Raw genomic sequence first — 15,921 nt, 5'->3', positions numbered from 1 at the left:
TCCCATGTTTCAGCTAGCAAACATTTTTCTTTAAGTTATTTGGATTATTAGCTAAGAGCATGCTGCAACTTCACAATTTTATATGTGCAGTTAGTAATGAAGGAAACAATTTGCATAAAATTGAATTCACTGCGAAACTCAGCATTTCACATTGCAATAACATCCATCCATCCATCCATCCTCTTCCGCTTATCCGAGGTCGGGTCGCGGGGGCAGCAGCTTGAGCAGAGATACCCAGACTTCCCTCTCCCCAGCCACTTCTTCTAGCTCTTCCGGGAGAATCCTGAGGCGTTCCCAGGCCAGCCGGGAGACATAGTCCCTCCAGCGTGTCCTGGGTCTTCCCCGGGGCCTCCTCCCAGTTGGACGTGCCCGGAACACCTCACCAGGGAGGCGTCCAGGAGGCATCCTGATCAGATGCCCGAGCCACTTCATCTGACTTCTCTCGATGCGGAGGAGCAGCGGCTCTACTCTGAGCCCCTCCCGGATGACTGAGCTTCTCACCTTATCTTTAAGGGAGAGCCCAGACACCCTGCAGAGGAAATTCATTTCAGCCGCTTGTATTCGTGATCTTGTTCTTTCGGTCACTACCCATAGCTCATGACCATAGGTGAGGGTAGGAACATCGATCAACTGGTAAATTGAGAGCTTTGCCTTACGGCTCAGCTCCTTTTTCACCACGACAGACCGATGCAGAGCCCGCATCACTGCGAACGCCGCACCGATCTGCCTGTTGATCTCGCGCACCATTCTTCCCTCACTCGTGAACAAGACCCCGAGATACTTGAACTCCTCCACTTGAGGCAGGATCTCGCTCCAAACCCTGAGAGGGCACTCCACCCTTTTCTGGCTGAGGACCATGGTCTCGGATTTGGAAGTGCTGATTCCCATCCCAGCCACTTCACACTCGGCTGCGAACCGATCCAGAGAGAGCTGAAGATCACGGCCTGATGAAGCAAACAGGACAACATCATCTGCAAAAAGCAGTAACCCAATCCTGAGTCCACCAAACCGGACCCCCTCAACACCCTGGCTGCGCCTAGAAATTCTGTCCATAAATGTTATGAACAGAATCGGTGACAAAGGGCAGCCCTGGCGGAGTCCAACTCTCACTGGAAACGGGTTTAACTTACTCCCGGCAATGCGGACCAAGCTCTGACACTGGTTGTACAGGGACCGAATATCCCTTATCAGGGGGTCCGGTACCCCATACTTCTGGAGCACCCCCCCCCAGGATTCCCCAAGGGACACGGTCGAACACCTTTTCCAAGTCCATAAAACACATGTAGACTGGTTGGGCGAACTCCCATGCACCCTCCAGGACTCTGCTAAGGGTGTAGAGCTGGTCCACTGTTCCGCGACCAGGACGAAAACCACACTGTTCCTCCTGAATCCGAGGTTCGACTATCCGACAGACCCTCCTCTCCAGAACCCCCGAATAGACTTTTCCAGGGAGGCTGAGGAATGTGATCCCTCTGTAGTTGGAACACACCCTCCGGTCCCCCTTCTTAAAGAGGGAGACCACCACCCCAGTCTGTCAATCCAGAGGCACTGTCCCTGATGTCAATGCGATGTTGCAGAGACGTGTCAACCAAGACAGCCCTACAACATTCAGAGCCTTGAGGAACTCCGGGCGTATCTCTTCCACCCCCTGGGCCCTGCCACCAAAGAGTTTTTTGACCACCTTGGTGACCTCAGTCCCAGAGATGGGGGAGCCCACCTCCGAGTCCCCAGGCTCTGCTTCCTCATTGGAAGGCATGTTAGTGGGATTGAGGAGGTCTTCGAAGTACTCCCCCCACCAACCCACAACGTCCCGAGTTGAGGTCAGCAGCACACCATCCCCACCATATACAGTGTTGACACTGCACTGCTTCCCCCTCCTGAGACGCCGGACGGTGGACCAGAATCTCCTCGAAGCTGTCCGAAAGTCGTTCTCCATGGCCTCTCCAAACTCCTCCCATGCCCGAGTTTTTGCCTCAGCAACCATCGAAACCACATTCCGCTTGGCCTGCCGGTACCTATTAGCTGCCTCCAGAGTCCCACAGGACAAAAGGGACCAGTAGGACTCCTTCTTCAGCTTGACAGCATTCCTCACCGTCGGTGTCCACCAACGGGTTCGGGGATTGCCGCCACGACAGGCACCGACCATCTTAAGGCCACAGCTCCGGTCAGCCGCCTCAACAATAGAGGCACGGAACATGGCCCATTCGGACTCAATGTCCCCCACCTCCCTCGGGACGTGGTCGAAGTTCTGCCGGAGGTGGGAGTTGAAGCTACTTCTGACAGGGGGCTCTGCCAGACGTTCCCAGCAGACCCTCACAACACATTTGGGCCTGACCGGCATCCTCCCCCACCATCAAAGCCAACTCACCACCAGGTGGTGATCAGTTGACAGCTCCGCCCCTCTCTTCACCCGAGTGTCCAAGACATGTGGCCGCACATCCAACAACACGACCACAAAGTCAATCATCGAACTGAGGCCTATGGTGTCCTGGTGCCAAGTGCACATATGAACACCCCTATGCTTGAACATGGTGTTTGTTATGGACAATCCGTGATGAGCACAGAAGTCCAATAACAAAACACCACTCGGGTTCAGAGCGGGGGGGGCCATTCCTCCCAATCATGCCCTTCCAGGTCTCACTGTCATTGCCCACGTGAGCATTGAAGTCTCACAGTAGTACGAGGGATTCCCCAGAAGGTATGCCCTCTAGCACCCCCTCTAAGGACTCCAAAAAGGGTGGGTACTCCGAACTGCTGTTTGATGCATACGCACAAACAAAAGTTAGGACCTGTCCCCTCACCCGAAGGCAGAAGGAGGCTACCCTCTCGTCCACCGGGGTAAACCCCAATGTACAGGCTTCAAGTCGGGGGGCAATAAGTATGCCCATACCCACTCGGCTCCTCTCACCGGGGGCAACTCCAGAATGGTAGAGAGTCCAGCCCCTCTCAAGGAGATTGGTTCTAGAGTCCAAGCTGTGCATCGAGGTGAGCCCGACTATATCTAGCCAGAACCTCTCAACCTCGCGCACAAGCTCAGGCTCCTTCCCCTTCAGAGAGGTGACATTCAACGTCCCAAGAGCGAGCTTCTGTAGCCGAGGACCGGACCGCCAAGGTCCCCACCTTCCGCCACCACCCAACTCACACTGCACCCGACCTCTTTGGCCCCTCCCATAGGTGGTGAGCCCATGGGAAGGGGGGACCCATGTTGCCTCTTCGGGCTGTGCCCGGCCGAGCCCCATGGGTACAAGCCCGGCCACCAGGCGCTCGCCATCGAGCCCCACCTCCAGGCCTGGCTCCAGAGGGGGGCCCCGGTGACCCGCGTCCGGGTGAGGGAAACGCCATCCAAATTTTTTATTCATCATAGGAGGTTGTGTTGAATAACATTTGCAATAACATTTGTAAAATAAATGGCATTTCGTTTCTTGAAAAATTTGTGCCATAGACACAAGAATAATTACTTCCTGTCTGTAAGCGTTTCCAACCATTAATAATGCACACGTTTGGATGTGATTTAGTGTAAATTGGCACAAAAATATTTGAAAAGGTCATAGTAATTATTCTATGTAAGGAATACCCGAACAATAGATTTCAACCAATGGGATGAACCTTTTTTCTCCAATCGAGGAAACATGAGCTACAGGCTGAAAATTGGAAACAGCGTTACACCGCTGTTCTGGTTTTTTTTTTTTGCATGCTCTCACATATTCACAAAACAATAGCAAATATCTACAAGTGAATGTGACAGCTGCACCAATACATAGATATCCATATATGATCATAGTGAGACACATCTGAGGGGGCATAATCAACTATAAGTCTCTCAAACATGCATGGCATATCACCATACAAAGAGTAGCAGAGCATCATTGAGGATAGTGTTCTCTTATTTTCTGGAGAAAATGGCTTCAAATAGACCAAAACACACAACTGTAAGTGCCTGCACAATAATAGGCTCCTTAGCCATAATACCTGGTGATAATATGATAACCTTGGTTAAAGCTATTGACAAAACAGTAAACTTTGTGAGCTGGAATGTCAGAGGACTCAGTCTTCAGCTCAAGAGAAAAAGTATTTTCTCACCTAATAAGTCTACTGTAAATGCTAAGATAGTATTTTTCAGGAGATTTACTTAATAAGTAAGGTTCAGTTTCAAAGAGATTTTAGATCAGACAAATCTTTCACTCCTGCTATACAAAGAAAACTAGAGATGTGAGAATCTTAATACATAAAACAATCTCATTTTTTGTAACAGACGTAGTATCTGATCCCGAAGGGTAATATGTCATGTTGATGGCTAATTTATTTGAATCTAAAGTAATTTTGATAAATATCTATGTACCTAATGTGGATGATAAGATTTTGTCTGAAATGTATGATAACAGAATTTTTCCAAACATGTATTTGCATGTATTCCAAATATGAACACTCATAAAACTATAATGGCCACAACTATATTGTGTTTTCAATCCGGACCTGGATAGGTCTTCACCTACAGTGGCAATAACAACCCTAATACTGCAAAAATAACCACGCAGTTTGTACTGGATAACAACTTAATCAAACCCATGGAGATTTTTAAATCCAAAATCAAGAGCATATCCTTTTTTTCTCACCAGTACCTCATAGTTACTCAAGAATTATTTTTTATATATAATAATTTACTGCCAACTGTCAAATTTTGCAAGTTAGACATTATTGTTATCTCTTATCATGCCCCTCTGATCGTGGAGCTTAAATCTTTATGCCCTACAAACTCATTTCATAGCTGGCATCTTAATCCTATGTTATTAGCATATGAGAACTATACAGAATTCATCTCCTAGCAAATTGATTGTTTGTTTAGAAAAAGCTGCATCATTTCAGGTCTAAGCAGGAATAATATGAGAACCTCTGAAGGTTTTTTTAAGAGGACAGATTATTTCATATCTTCACATATATCTATCCCACAACAATAAATTGGAGACAAAGGCATTAATCGGTGAAATTACCAGAATAAATCAAGAATGCAACAGGTCTCCCAATGAGGCACTTTACAGAAAAAGACAAGTTTTGCAATCAGAATTTAACCTCTTGACAACAAAAGAAATGTAACCGCTTATCTTTAAATTGTGACATCATTACTATGAGCATGAAGAGAAGGCTAATAAGATCTTAGCTCAACAAATCCACAAGCCGGGAGGTTTACAACAAGTCAATAACGATATTACCAACACAGTTGGAGTTTAAATTATTGACCATAGAAATATAACCAATGCATTTAGGGAGTACTATAAGTCCTTATATTCCTCTCAGTTTAACACTAGAATTACCAGAGCCTACGAAAAAACTCGTAGATCCATCCCACCTTAAATTGCTTCTCACCTCTCCGTCAGCGTCCTTTGTCCTGTAAATGTGTGGATAAGCAGCAAACAGAAAGCAGCCTGCTATCACATCCCCCCCCCCCCCCCCCCCAAAGATTTCTCAGCACAAGTGTGTTTACCTGCGTGTCAGTTGCTTGGAGTTGTATAGAGTGAGAAGTCAAGCAAAATGACACCTTTTATAAATACTATATCGTTAATTGGAACACTTGCATTTCATGTGTGTTCCATGTCTTCAATGATCTATGTAAACACATCTTTAAAACAAAAACGTTTTTCATGTTTTAGTAATAATTGACAAAATGTAGACATGAAGTGTATAATGTGTGAAGCCTGAATTCCAAATATCAAAACACTTTCACAAAAGGTACAAATATAACAGAACCAATGTGAATAAAAAAAAACAAAGCTAACCTTTACAATTATCATAAATTACACCAGATGTTACAGACTGGAATCAAATGTATGTTTTTATTCTAAAATAGTAAGAATACCAGCAGCTCAGTTCTCAAAACGGACTCGTCCGGGATCGAACCCGTGAAGTTTTGAAAACCAGTCAACAGCTGATACCTTTGCGCCACTGAAGCGCTCATAGCAAATGCGTGTCAATGTCGCACCCTAACACGGGATGTTTTTCTGCAGTTATATTTTTGAATAGAAGCACATTTGTTCTGTTATATTTGTACCTTTTGTGAAAGTGTTTCTTTCATATTTGGAATTCAGGCTTCACACATTATACACTTCATGTCTACATTTTGTCAATTATTACTAAAACATGAAAAACGCATGTGTTCCAAATAACGATATAGTATTTATAAAAGGTGTAATTTTGCTTGACTTCTCACTCTATACAACTCGAAGCAACTGACATGCAGGTAAACAGACTTGAGCTGAGAAAACTGTGCGGGGTGGGGGGATGTGATAGCAGGCTGCTTGCTGCATATCCACACATTTACAGGACAGAGGACGCTGACGGAGAGGTGAGAACCGATTTAAGGTGGGACGGATCTACGAGTTTTTTTCATAAGCTCTGGTAATTCTAGTGTTAAAGAAGACGACACAATCTAATGAGTTTTGATCCATTACAAATGCCACAGAAGATACTCTTAGTGCAGAGGATTGGCCAAATTCCAGGCATTAATTACTGTCTTTCCGAAGAAAAATCTCATATATATTTCTCTTCTGGTTCGTTCTGCTTCCACTTCAAAACCAGTCCCGCCCACACGCAGCTGATACAGCATTTCTCGATTCCTATTCGTCCTCTTCCAAACCCTTCCCCACGCTACCTGCGTCTCCTCTTCAAAACTGGGCCTGCCCACACGCAGCCAACACAGCATTTCTCAATTCCTGTTCGTCCTTTTCCATGTCATACACAATACTGACCAGCTGAGCGTAATACATCCAACAAGTACTCGAGGTGCTGCCACAACAGTCAAGTAGCTTTACCACCTTTGCGGGAGCCACCTGTGTCTTTACAACAGCTTTTTACACAGCAAACATCAGAAGCTAAAAATTATCGTGAACACATTCGAGAATACAATTCTTCTGTAGCGTTTGCTTCCATGGGTGCACAGATAACTCAGCCTCCTGGCCACAGACCATACTATTTTAAAATACACGGGCAAATTTATCACCAAATCTCTCCACTATACGCTAACACTTCTACCTCTCCAGGATATGGACAGTTGTATGTTTTTGACACAGAGCAAGCTTCTGAAGTACGCTTACAAAATAAAGTAAACTCTGCATGCAGCGAAAATGTACTTCTCCAGCTAGATTCCATGCTCAGAACCATCAACCGCTTCGCTAAATCATACATACACATGCATGAAATCGCTCAGTCCAATCCAACAGCATCTGTACGAATGGTTTTCAAGGAAAACCCTAGGCAGGATTTACGACAATACAATGCCCCGACATGTCACACCGATGTTGCAGCGATTTTCGTCAGAGAAGATGGCGAAATGCCTGCCAAAAGGAACATTTGCATCTATCCCATAGGCAACTCCTGTAAACAGATTTCCACTCTCAATATGATGGTTTACCCACTTTTATTCCCTTATGGAGACATTGGCTGGCACAAAGATTTACAACATGTTCCCGATAAAAGAACCGCCAAGCGAATAAGGCTTACTCAATGCCAATTTTTACTCATACAGATTAGCAATGAGGAATACAGTTAGTAGGCACTCCAGCGGCAAACTATTCCAACAGTACGTCATAGATGCGTATGTTAAAATAGAGGGTGCGCGTCTCAGCTATCTCAGATTACATCAACAAGATCTGTGAGTGGAACTATTAGACGCACTGCAAGCAAACGCTGAAAATAACAGCATACATTCAAGCACTTTATTGTCATTGTGTAACACAACAAAATTACTTTTTGTGACAGCCCTGATGTGCATTTAAAGAAATGTCAAATAATTCCAAATATGTCATATACAGTGTTAAGTGATCAAGTAACCAGAGCAAATTATTATTGCTCAAAGTACAGCAGCATAAATTGTTATTGCACCTGTTAATGAATAGTACATTACATATTCTATATTGTATTACATTAGTATATTGCACATTACCAATATAGCTTATTGCACATGTTCAATTAAAAATGGTCTCAAGACTGAGGAGATTCAGAGTTCAGAAAGTTTATGGCAGATGGGAAATAGCTCTTTTTTAGTCTGTTTGTGCGTACACAGGTTGACCTAAAGCGTCTTCCTGACGGGAGGAGCTCAAACAAAGAATTTCCAGGATGAGTTTTGTCCTTGAGAATGTTTTTGGCCCTTCTCACACAGCGAGTCTTACACGAGAGTTCGAGTGATGGCAGTTCAGTCCCAATAATGGCCTCTGCTGTTTTTACGACCTGCTGCAGGGCTTCTTTAGCAGCCTTGGTGCAGCTGTTGTACCAGGCCATCATGCAGTTAGTTAAAATGCTCTCTATAGTGCATCTATAGAAATTAACCAGCAGCTTCTGGGGGAGGTCAGCTCTCCTTAGCTTCCTGAGAAAATAGAGGCGTTGTTGTGCTTTGCCTATTATAGCCAAGTTGTTGTCAGCCCAGGACAGGTCCTCTGAGATGGTGACTCCTAAACACTTAAAGCTGGAAACTCCATCTGCATTGATTGTTATCGGACTGTGATTGGTCTTTTTAGTGGTCCTAAAGTCCAGAATAACTTCTTTGGTCTTTTTGGTATTTAAGACCAGGTTGTTGGTGTTGCACCATTCTGTCAGATTCTGAACCTCTTCCCTATATGCAGCTTCACTGTTGTCTGTTATAAGCCCAATGACAGTTGTATCATCCGCAAATTTAACAATAATGTTTGATTGGTGGATGGGTTGACAGTCATGGGTGAAGAGTGCATAGAGGAGGGGACTTAGTACACATCCTTGTGGCACACAGTGCTCGGGGTAAGGATGGAGGCTGTGTGTTTGCCCATCCTGACAGACTGGGGGCAGTTGGTGAGAAAATACAGTAACCAGTTGCATATGGACGGAGCTAGTCCTAGTGCATAGAGTTTTTGGATCAGCTGGTTAGGTATGATGGTATTAAATGCAGAGCTGTAGTCAATGAAGAGCATCCTAACATAGGTGTTGGGTTTTTCCAGGTGCGAGAGGGCAGCAGGCAAAATTATCATATTACCGTCCACATTTCCAGGAAGTCCAAGATACATGCAAGAAAACTATCAGGACGCCATGGCCATAGTACGTAAATTCGGAAATCCTGATTTATTTATCACTTTCACATGTAATCCTGCTTGGACGGAAATTCTACATGCATACTGCGTCTTTCAAGAAGTATTTATTTCTTCTTGATTTGTGAATTCCTTTCTCACTGTTTTCCGTTCCTATTCTTATACCGCCGTATGCTACGGCGGGCGTCGGCTAGTAAAGATTTATTACAGTAGACATCATAAAGACCAATGTCCCTTCTGAATAATGATGGTAAGATAGTCTCCAAAATTCTAGCTAGAAGAATTGAGAAAGTGCTTCCCTCTGTAATATCATAAGATCAAACTGGATATATTAAATATAGAAGCTTGCCTGGTCTGCAATAGAAATAAAATCTTGCTGTACTTCTTCATGTGACCACTTTGTGCCCCGGTAAATACAAATTATCATAGATATACTAATAATCAAAATGTTCACCAATTACTCAGAATATAGAACCAATGCAAGATGCACTTTAAGACAGAGAAGCTTTTATCTATTGCACCTCAACATGACAATCATATTTTTCTGCCCTCTTAAAACTACACAGTATTTAATGTTTGGAAAACATCAGGGATTGAAACACTTAGAGAATTCTATTTAAATAATGCTTTTGCATCTTTTAAACAATTTCACTTCAAATTTAACTTCCCTTTAACACATTTTTTCCACTACTTGCAAATTAGAAACTTTGCTAAAAGGAATCTGCTCAATTTTCCTTACCTCCCACCTATTTTTATTCCAGAAGAAATGCTGATCAGTCTTGAAGACTCAGACAGCATCTCAATAATATATAAAAAACATATTAAAGTCCCTTCTTTCAGGGTATGTCGGGGAAAAGATCTTTCACTTAATATCTTGGAAAAGGAGCAAATGGCAGCCATGTACAGAATACACTCTAGCTTCATATGTGCAAAGCATTCAGTCATTCAATTTAAAATCTTTTATCGATCACCTTTATCTTGTTTAAAATTGTCCAAAATGTATCCAGGGCAAGATTCAGCCTATGAACATTGTAATCTATCTCCAGCTGCACTGGGCCACATGTCTTGGGCGTGCACCAAATTAACATCACTCTGGACAAAAATCTTTGAATACCTATCAGACAGCCTTGGTGTCAGAATCATTCCTAACCCATTAATAGCTGTGTTTGATGTACTCCTGGATGGGCTTATAGTGGAGAAGGACAAATTGATTGTAATTGCCTATATCACACTACAAGCACGCAGACTTTTCTTGCTCAACTGGAAGAACACCAACTCACCTTTAATAAGTCATTGTGTATCTGATGTTCTTTACTTTTTGAAATTGGAAACAAAAATAATTCTCATTTAGAGGATCTGTTCAAAGATTTTTAAAAAATGGCAAGATCTAATTAATAAAATTTTAGAATAATCATTTATATTGGGGAAAAGGATATTCTCCCCCCTTTGTTGTTTTAAAAGAATTGCTCTTGCAAATCCAACAGCTCCCCTGCAAGCCAGCAGGCTCCCCTCTCTTTCTCTCGGGTGGGAGTTGAATTCTGGTTTGTTAAATTTGACTTGATTGTATGTAAGGTTATTTTCTTTTTTGTATAAGTCAGACTTGATTCTGTGGAATGTTTTTTTTTTCCTCCCCCTTCATGGAGAGTGCAAGTCTTAGCCTGCAGAAATCAAGATACAGGAAAGAGTTATTTTCTGGGTAATGACAGGAGAGGAGTCTTGCTTGTTTCTCTATCCCCCCAAAAATTAAAAGGCCCAAAATCACTAGGAATAATAACTTTACTATCAGCTTTTGAAAAACTGCATGTGAATCAAAACTTTTTTCTATCTCTCGTTACTATGTGCAACGATTAACATTATAAAACTTTTGTGGGGCAATAATATTTTTTTTCTACGAATGAACTAAAATCCTACGGAGCCCCTAAGGGGACATTGTGTAATTTTTTTTTCTGGGTATTTTTCTGCTGCATCAGATAGTTTCAAGTATACACCAGATAGTAACATGTGCGCACCAGATACTTTTAACCGCACAGTACCTGAAAAGGGCCTCCATACCTATACATAATTTCTGATGCATATTAGTTCAGTTTTATAGTTGCACTTAGGAAAATCCCATCTAGCAACTTCAATATCGGGGAAAAAAATGTTCCTTCTTCACATGCAAACCATTTTTTTGATATTTTGTGTGCATCCGTCGGTAGCCATGAAGCTGACCTGAGCTTTGCCATTGTTGCTGTATAAACACAATAATTTTCGCAATGTTGCTATAGACCTTATGATGAAATAGACCTTTAGACTTCAATATACGTTTTAAATGCCTTTCAGTGATAATGTATCCATGACAAACTGCAAGAACAAATGCTATCTATCTATCTATCTATCTATCTATCTATCTATCTATCTATCTATCTATCTATCTATCTATCTATCTATCTATCTATCTATCTATCTGTCTGTCTGTCTGTCTGTCTGTCTGTCTGTCTGTCTGTCTGTCTGTCTGTCTGTCTATCTGTCTATCTGTCTATCTGTCTATCTATCTGTCTATCTGTCTACCTATCTGTCTACCTATCTGTCTACCTATCTGTCTATCTATGTCTTTGTATTTAAGATCAAGCTGAAAGTATACTTCTATAAATTCTCCAATTTCCATTATTCCTAAGTGCAACTATAAAACAGAACTAATATGCATCAGAAATTATGTATAGGTATGGATCCCCTTTTCAGTTACTATGCAGTTGAAAGTATCTGGTGCTCACTTGAAACTATCTGGTGCGCACCAGAAAAATTCTCAGAAAAAAAAATTGCATAATGCCCCCTCTCGGCCTCCATAAAAAAATTTTACTTGTACAGTAATCCCTCGCTATATCGCGCTTCGCCTTTCGCGGCTTCACTCCATCGCGGATTTTATATGTAAGCATATTTAAATATATATCGCAGATTTTTTGCTGGTTCGCGGATTTTTGCGGACAATGGATCTTTTAATTTCTTGTACATGCTTCCTCAGTTGGTTTGCCCAGTTGATTTCATACAATGTACGCTATTGGCAGATGGCTGAGAAGCTACCCAACTTACTTTTCTCCCTCTCTTGCGCTGAGTTTCTCTGATCCTGACGTAGGGGGATTGAGCAGGGGGGCTGTTTGCAAACCTAGACGATACGGACGCTCGTCTAAAAATGCTGAAAGATTATCTTCACGTTGCTATCTTTTGTGCAAGCTGCTTCCTGAAGCGACATGCTGCACGGTGCTTCGCATACTTAAAAGCTCAAAGGGCACGTATTGATTTTTCACTGTTTGTTTTTCTCTGTCTCTCTCTCTCTCTCTCTCTCTGCTCCTGACAGAGGGGGTGTGAGCTGCCGCCTTCAACAGCTTTGTGCCGCGGTGCTTCGCATACTTAAAAGCCAAACAGCCCTATTGATTTGTTTGCTTTTGTCTCTCTCTCTCTCTCTCTGACATGCTCTGCTCCTGACTCGCACGCCTTTGAAGAGGAAAATATGTTTGCATTCTTTTAATTGTGAGACGGAACTGTCATCTCTGTCTTGTCATGGAGCACAGTTTAAACTTTTGAAAAAGAGACAAATGTTTGTTTGCAGTGTTTGAATAACGTTCCTGTCTCTCTACAACCTCCTGTGTTTCTGCGCAAATCTGTGACCCAAGCATGACAATATAAAAATAACCATATAAACATATGGTTTCTACTTTGCGGATTTTCTTATTTCGCGGGTGGCTCTGGAACGCAACCCCCGCGATGGAGGAGGGATTACTGTATTGGGAAAAAAAAAAAACTATCTCACACATCTAGTCCAGTTACGTGGTTACTTTCCCATAAATTATTTTTCTTTAATTGAATTAAATAACAAGGAACAATTAATATAGATTGCAACAAATTAAGATACAATATTTGAGTATGAACAGCAACCATTTTCACATGTCAATGCAAGTAAACAGAATGTACTCAGTTTAGAAAAGTTCTATGTTTATTTTAGAAAATGCAATAACATTTTGCTAACATTTTTACAGTGATAAACGGAAGCACGATGATATTTATTCACCTTTTTTTTTTACCTTTGCTTCTATGATTTGGTAAATAAATACAGAATAAACATGAATGTTGAGTATGTGCTTAGTTTCCTGTATATGCTTTAACTTTAAATAAATGAGATTTTTTTTTTAAATATTACAAACATTTTGTGAAAATTAATTGAACACAGCATGAAGTTAAACGTGCAGTTTTAACCATTTGACACTGTAGCTGTATATTTTTGTAATTTTAATGTTATTCCTGTAGTGGACTGTCCTGCACTGGTTTGTGCCATGCACCAAATGCTGCTGCAACCCAGAACCAAATTAAGCAGATTGAAGAATGCTATATTAACTGTTACTTGTTTAGAATGGACATACATACACTGTTGTATTTTAATCTTATAAAGACAATAGTAATAAAAAACATTTGTCTTTATCTGTATGTTTATGCAGATACACACTGAGCACTTCCAATTCTGCTATTGCTGCTCTGCTTTGTGCACTATATCCTCATTTTCCAGCTCACAGTACTGACAACAGGTGAGTATATGCTTTAGTTTGTTTTGTTTTTTTAATAAACTAGCTTGCTGTTACGTTTTTTTTTTGTTTAAATATTTTTTATTCTACTTTGTGTCAAATACTTGTTTGCATTTAGAACATACTTCATCTTTTCTTCTAAGAATATATTACAGCATGTTAAATATGCAAGCAAAAGTTAAAAATGTCAGAGGTCTTTTCAAGTAAGTCATTCTTAAGGAGTTTTTATTGCATTGTTTTGAGTATAAAGGAAAGATGTTACATTATCAGATGTAATGCATAACATTTTAATGAAGGAAAACATATTTCTTTTTCTTTTTTTATACATTCATGCTGAATTTGAAAGTCCATCCACCAGTTTTCATATGTATTTTTCTGGATGTGATGTTTAGATAAATATAAATAAATGTAGGAAGGTGTTCATATAAAGTAAACTAGTTACCAAGAAACATAAGAGGAAATTTTCTGGAACATAGATCATTTTAAGGATTGAATTATGAATTTGATGCATTTTCCTTTCTTATTATAAGACACAGAAGTCCTCAATACTCTTAAACAATTTTTCAAAATATTGTTTCAAACTGACTTTGAACTCTCTTGAGATAAATATGTTGCTGTTTTGTTTGTAATATAGTGTTGCTGATATTGATTAAATGTTGTAACCAATTCATTACATAAAATATGAAAAAATCTGTTGGGAAACAGTTGGTTCTTTCAGTGTTAAATGGAAAATGCTGACACTTAGACGCTGACCTGATCAAGTCATTGCTCTAAAATTAACAGTTGTGATTTATTGTAATTGATTCATAATGACTAACTACTATTAAAGTAAAGCATTTTGATTTGCTGTACTACATTTTTGGAGAAAAATTAGAGCAAAATCAACGTGAGCACAGTAGATATATCTAAGTTGGTGCTTTGATCAGACAAGGCATAAATGTAGGTTTTGTATCTTGGTATGCTGAAATATTAGTGGCTAAAATGAACCTGGTGCATATGCTACTATTAGAATGGTTTCAATCTACCAGACACCTAAGACTGGAAAGTAAATTCACATATAACAGACATGCTAATCTCAGGAGTGGCTTCAGTCTTTCCATTCTCACATTCCAATCAATTCTAAAGACTACTTTCAAGAAAATTGTCCTCTAGATAGGTTTACACATCTCAAGTGATGGAGTTGCAAGGTTGTGTTAAAGTTGTTATTGAGCACGCTGTAAATTTGGTAATTAAAGTCCACTTTTGTTGACATCCCAAAGAGTTCTTTGTATAAATATGTAGAAAATATTACCCTAAGAATGTTGTTGTGGTTAGCGTTCCAGCACTGCAAAAATCCTTCAAATAGGCTTAGGCCTAAAACTCTACACAGGCCTGCAACCTAAATTTAAAGGAGAAGGGGATTATGGGAAAAAAATTGGCTCAAGGAACAAAACACTAATAATAGAAAAAAATTTAAAAAAAAATATAAGGATGCTAAAAGTAATGCAAGAACATGAAATTTCCTAAAGCTATAGAAAATAACAAAGCCAGATTCTAAATGCTGCCTAGAAAAATAGGCAGCCAAAATCAAACAAATTCCAATGACAATATCAATAACCACAAATGGAGTAAAATTCCACAAAAGAATCCACAAGATCCAAATGGTCCAATAACTAGCAGAACTTACAAACTCCAACAGGTGAATTAGAACAGGAGCTGAATAACACAACCAGAGAATGCTAATGCTTCAGCACTTGTATGAGGCATCTCAGGCCTATATACAGACCTCCACAATAGGCAACTTTAGAAGCTGTGGTATCAGGAGGTTCAGCATTCAGAAAACAAGAATTTTGACAAGTGTGGATAACATAAACTGAAGTTAAAAAGAAAAGGGATGAGTAGACTGGAAGATATTTAATAAGAAAATTAATTGCATCATTCCAGGACTTAGTTAACACATTTGGAAGAAGGAGAATTCTACATTTTTTTTTAGTTAATTCATCAGAGAGTCAGTTATTATATTTTGTTTATTAAATATTTTTTAACAATGAGTCGTATTCAAACATAACAGTGATAATAGAATACAATTACATGCATTAGTAGACTTTATTAAGTACATGCTGTTAAACAGTACTTTATAATGTCATGTAGTTAAAGTCCAAATAGGCTTGTGCTGGCTTAATAACTTTAAGAAACAGCAGATTCCAATACAATTGATGTAAAAATGGCATTGATTCATGTCCTGTTAGATGTTGGTTGGTATACAACTAATTGTAGTTCATATTTAATAAGCATAACATTTATGAAAGATGTACCTGAAGTGTTGAAATCCTAAGTCTGAAGGT

The 15,921-nt window shown here is 40.5% G+C and overlaps 1 protein-coding gene across 3 annotated transcripts in view; it reads left to right on the top strand.

Moving 5' to 3' along the window:
• anapc1 (anaphase promoting complex subunit 1) overlaps positions 1-15,921 on the top strand; it is a 299,392-nt gene that overhangs the window by 241,870 nt on the left and 41,601 nt on the right. For all 3 annotated transcript variants that reach the window (XM_051925424.1, XM_051925423.1, XM_051925425.1), the window contains exon 39: positions 13,514-13,600. In XM_051925424.1, coding sequence (XP_051781384.1) covers positions 13,514-13,600 — 87 coding nt within the window. The remainder of the gene's footprint in view (positions 1-13,513; positions 13,601-15,921) is intronic.

The sequence above is a fragment of the Erpetoichthys calabaricus genome, chromosome 3 (genome assembly GCF_900747795.2).
Source record: "Erpetoichthys calabaricus chromosome 3, fErpCal1.3, whole genome shotgun sequence".
Classification (NCBI taxonomy): domain Eukaryota; kingdom Metazoa; phylum Chordata; class Cladistia; order Polypteriformes; family Polypteridae; genus Erpetoichthys; species Erpetoichthys calabaricus.
This window is presented reverse-complemented; position numbering and strand designations above follow the sequence as displayed.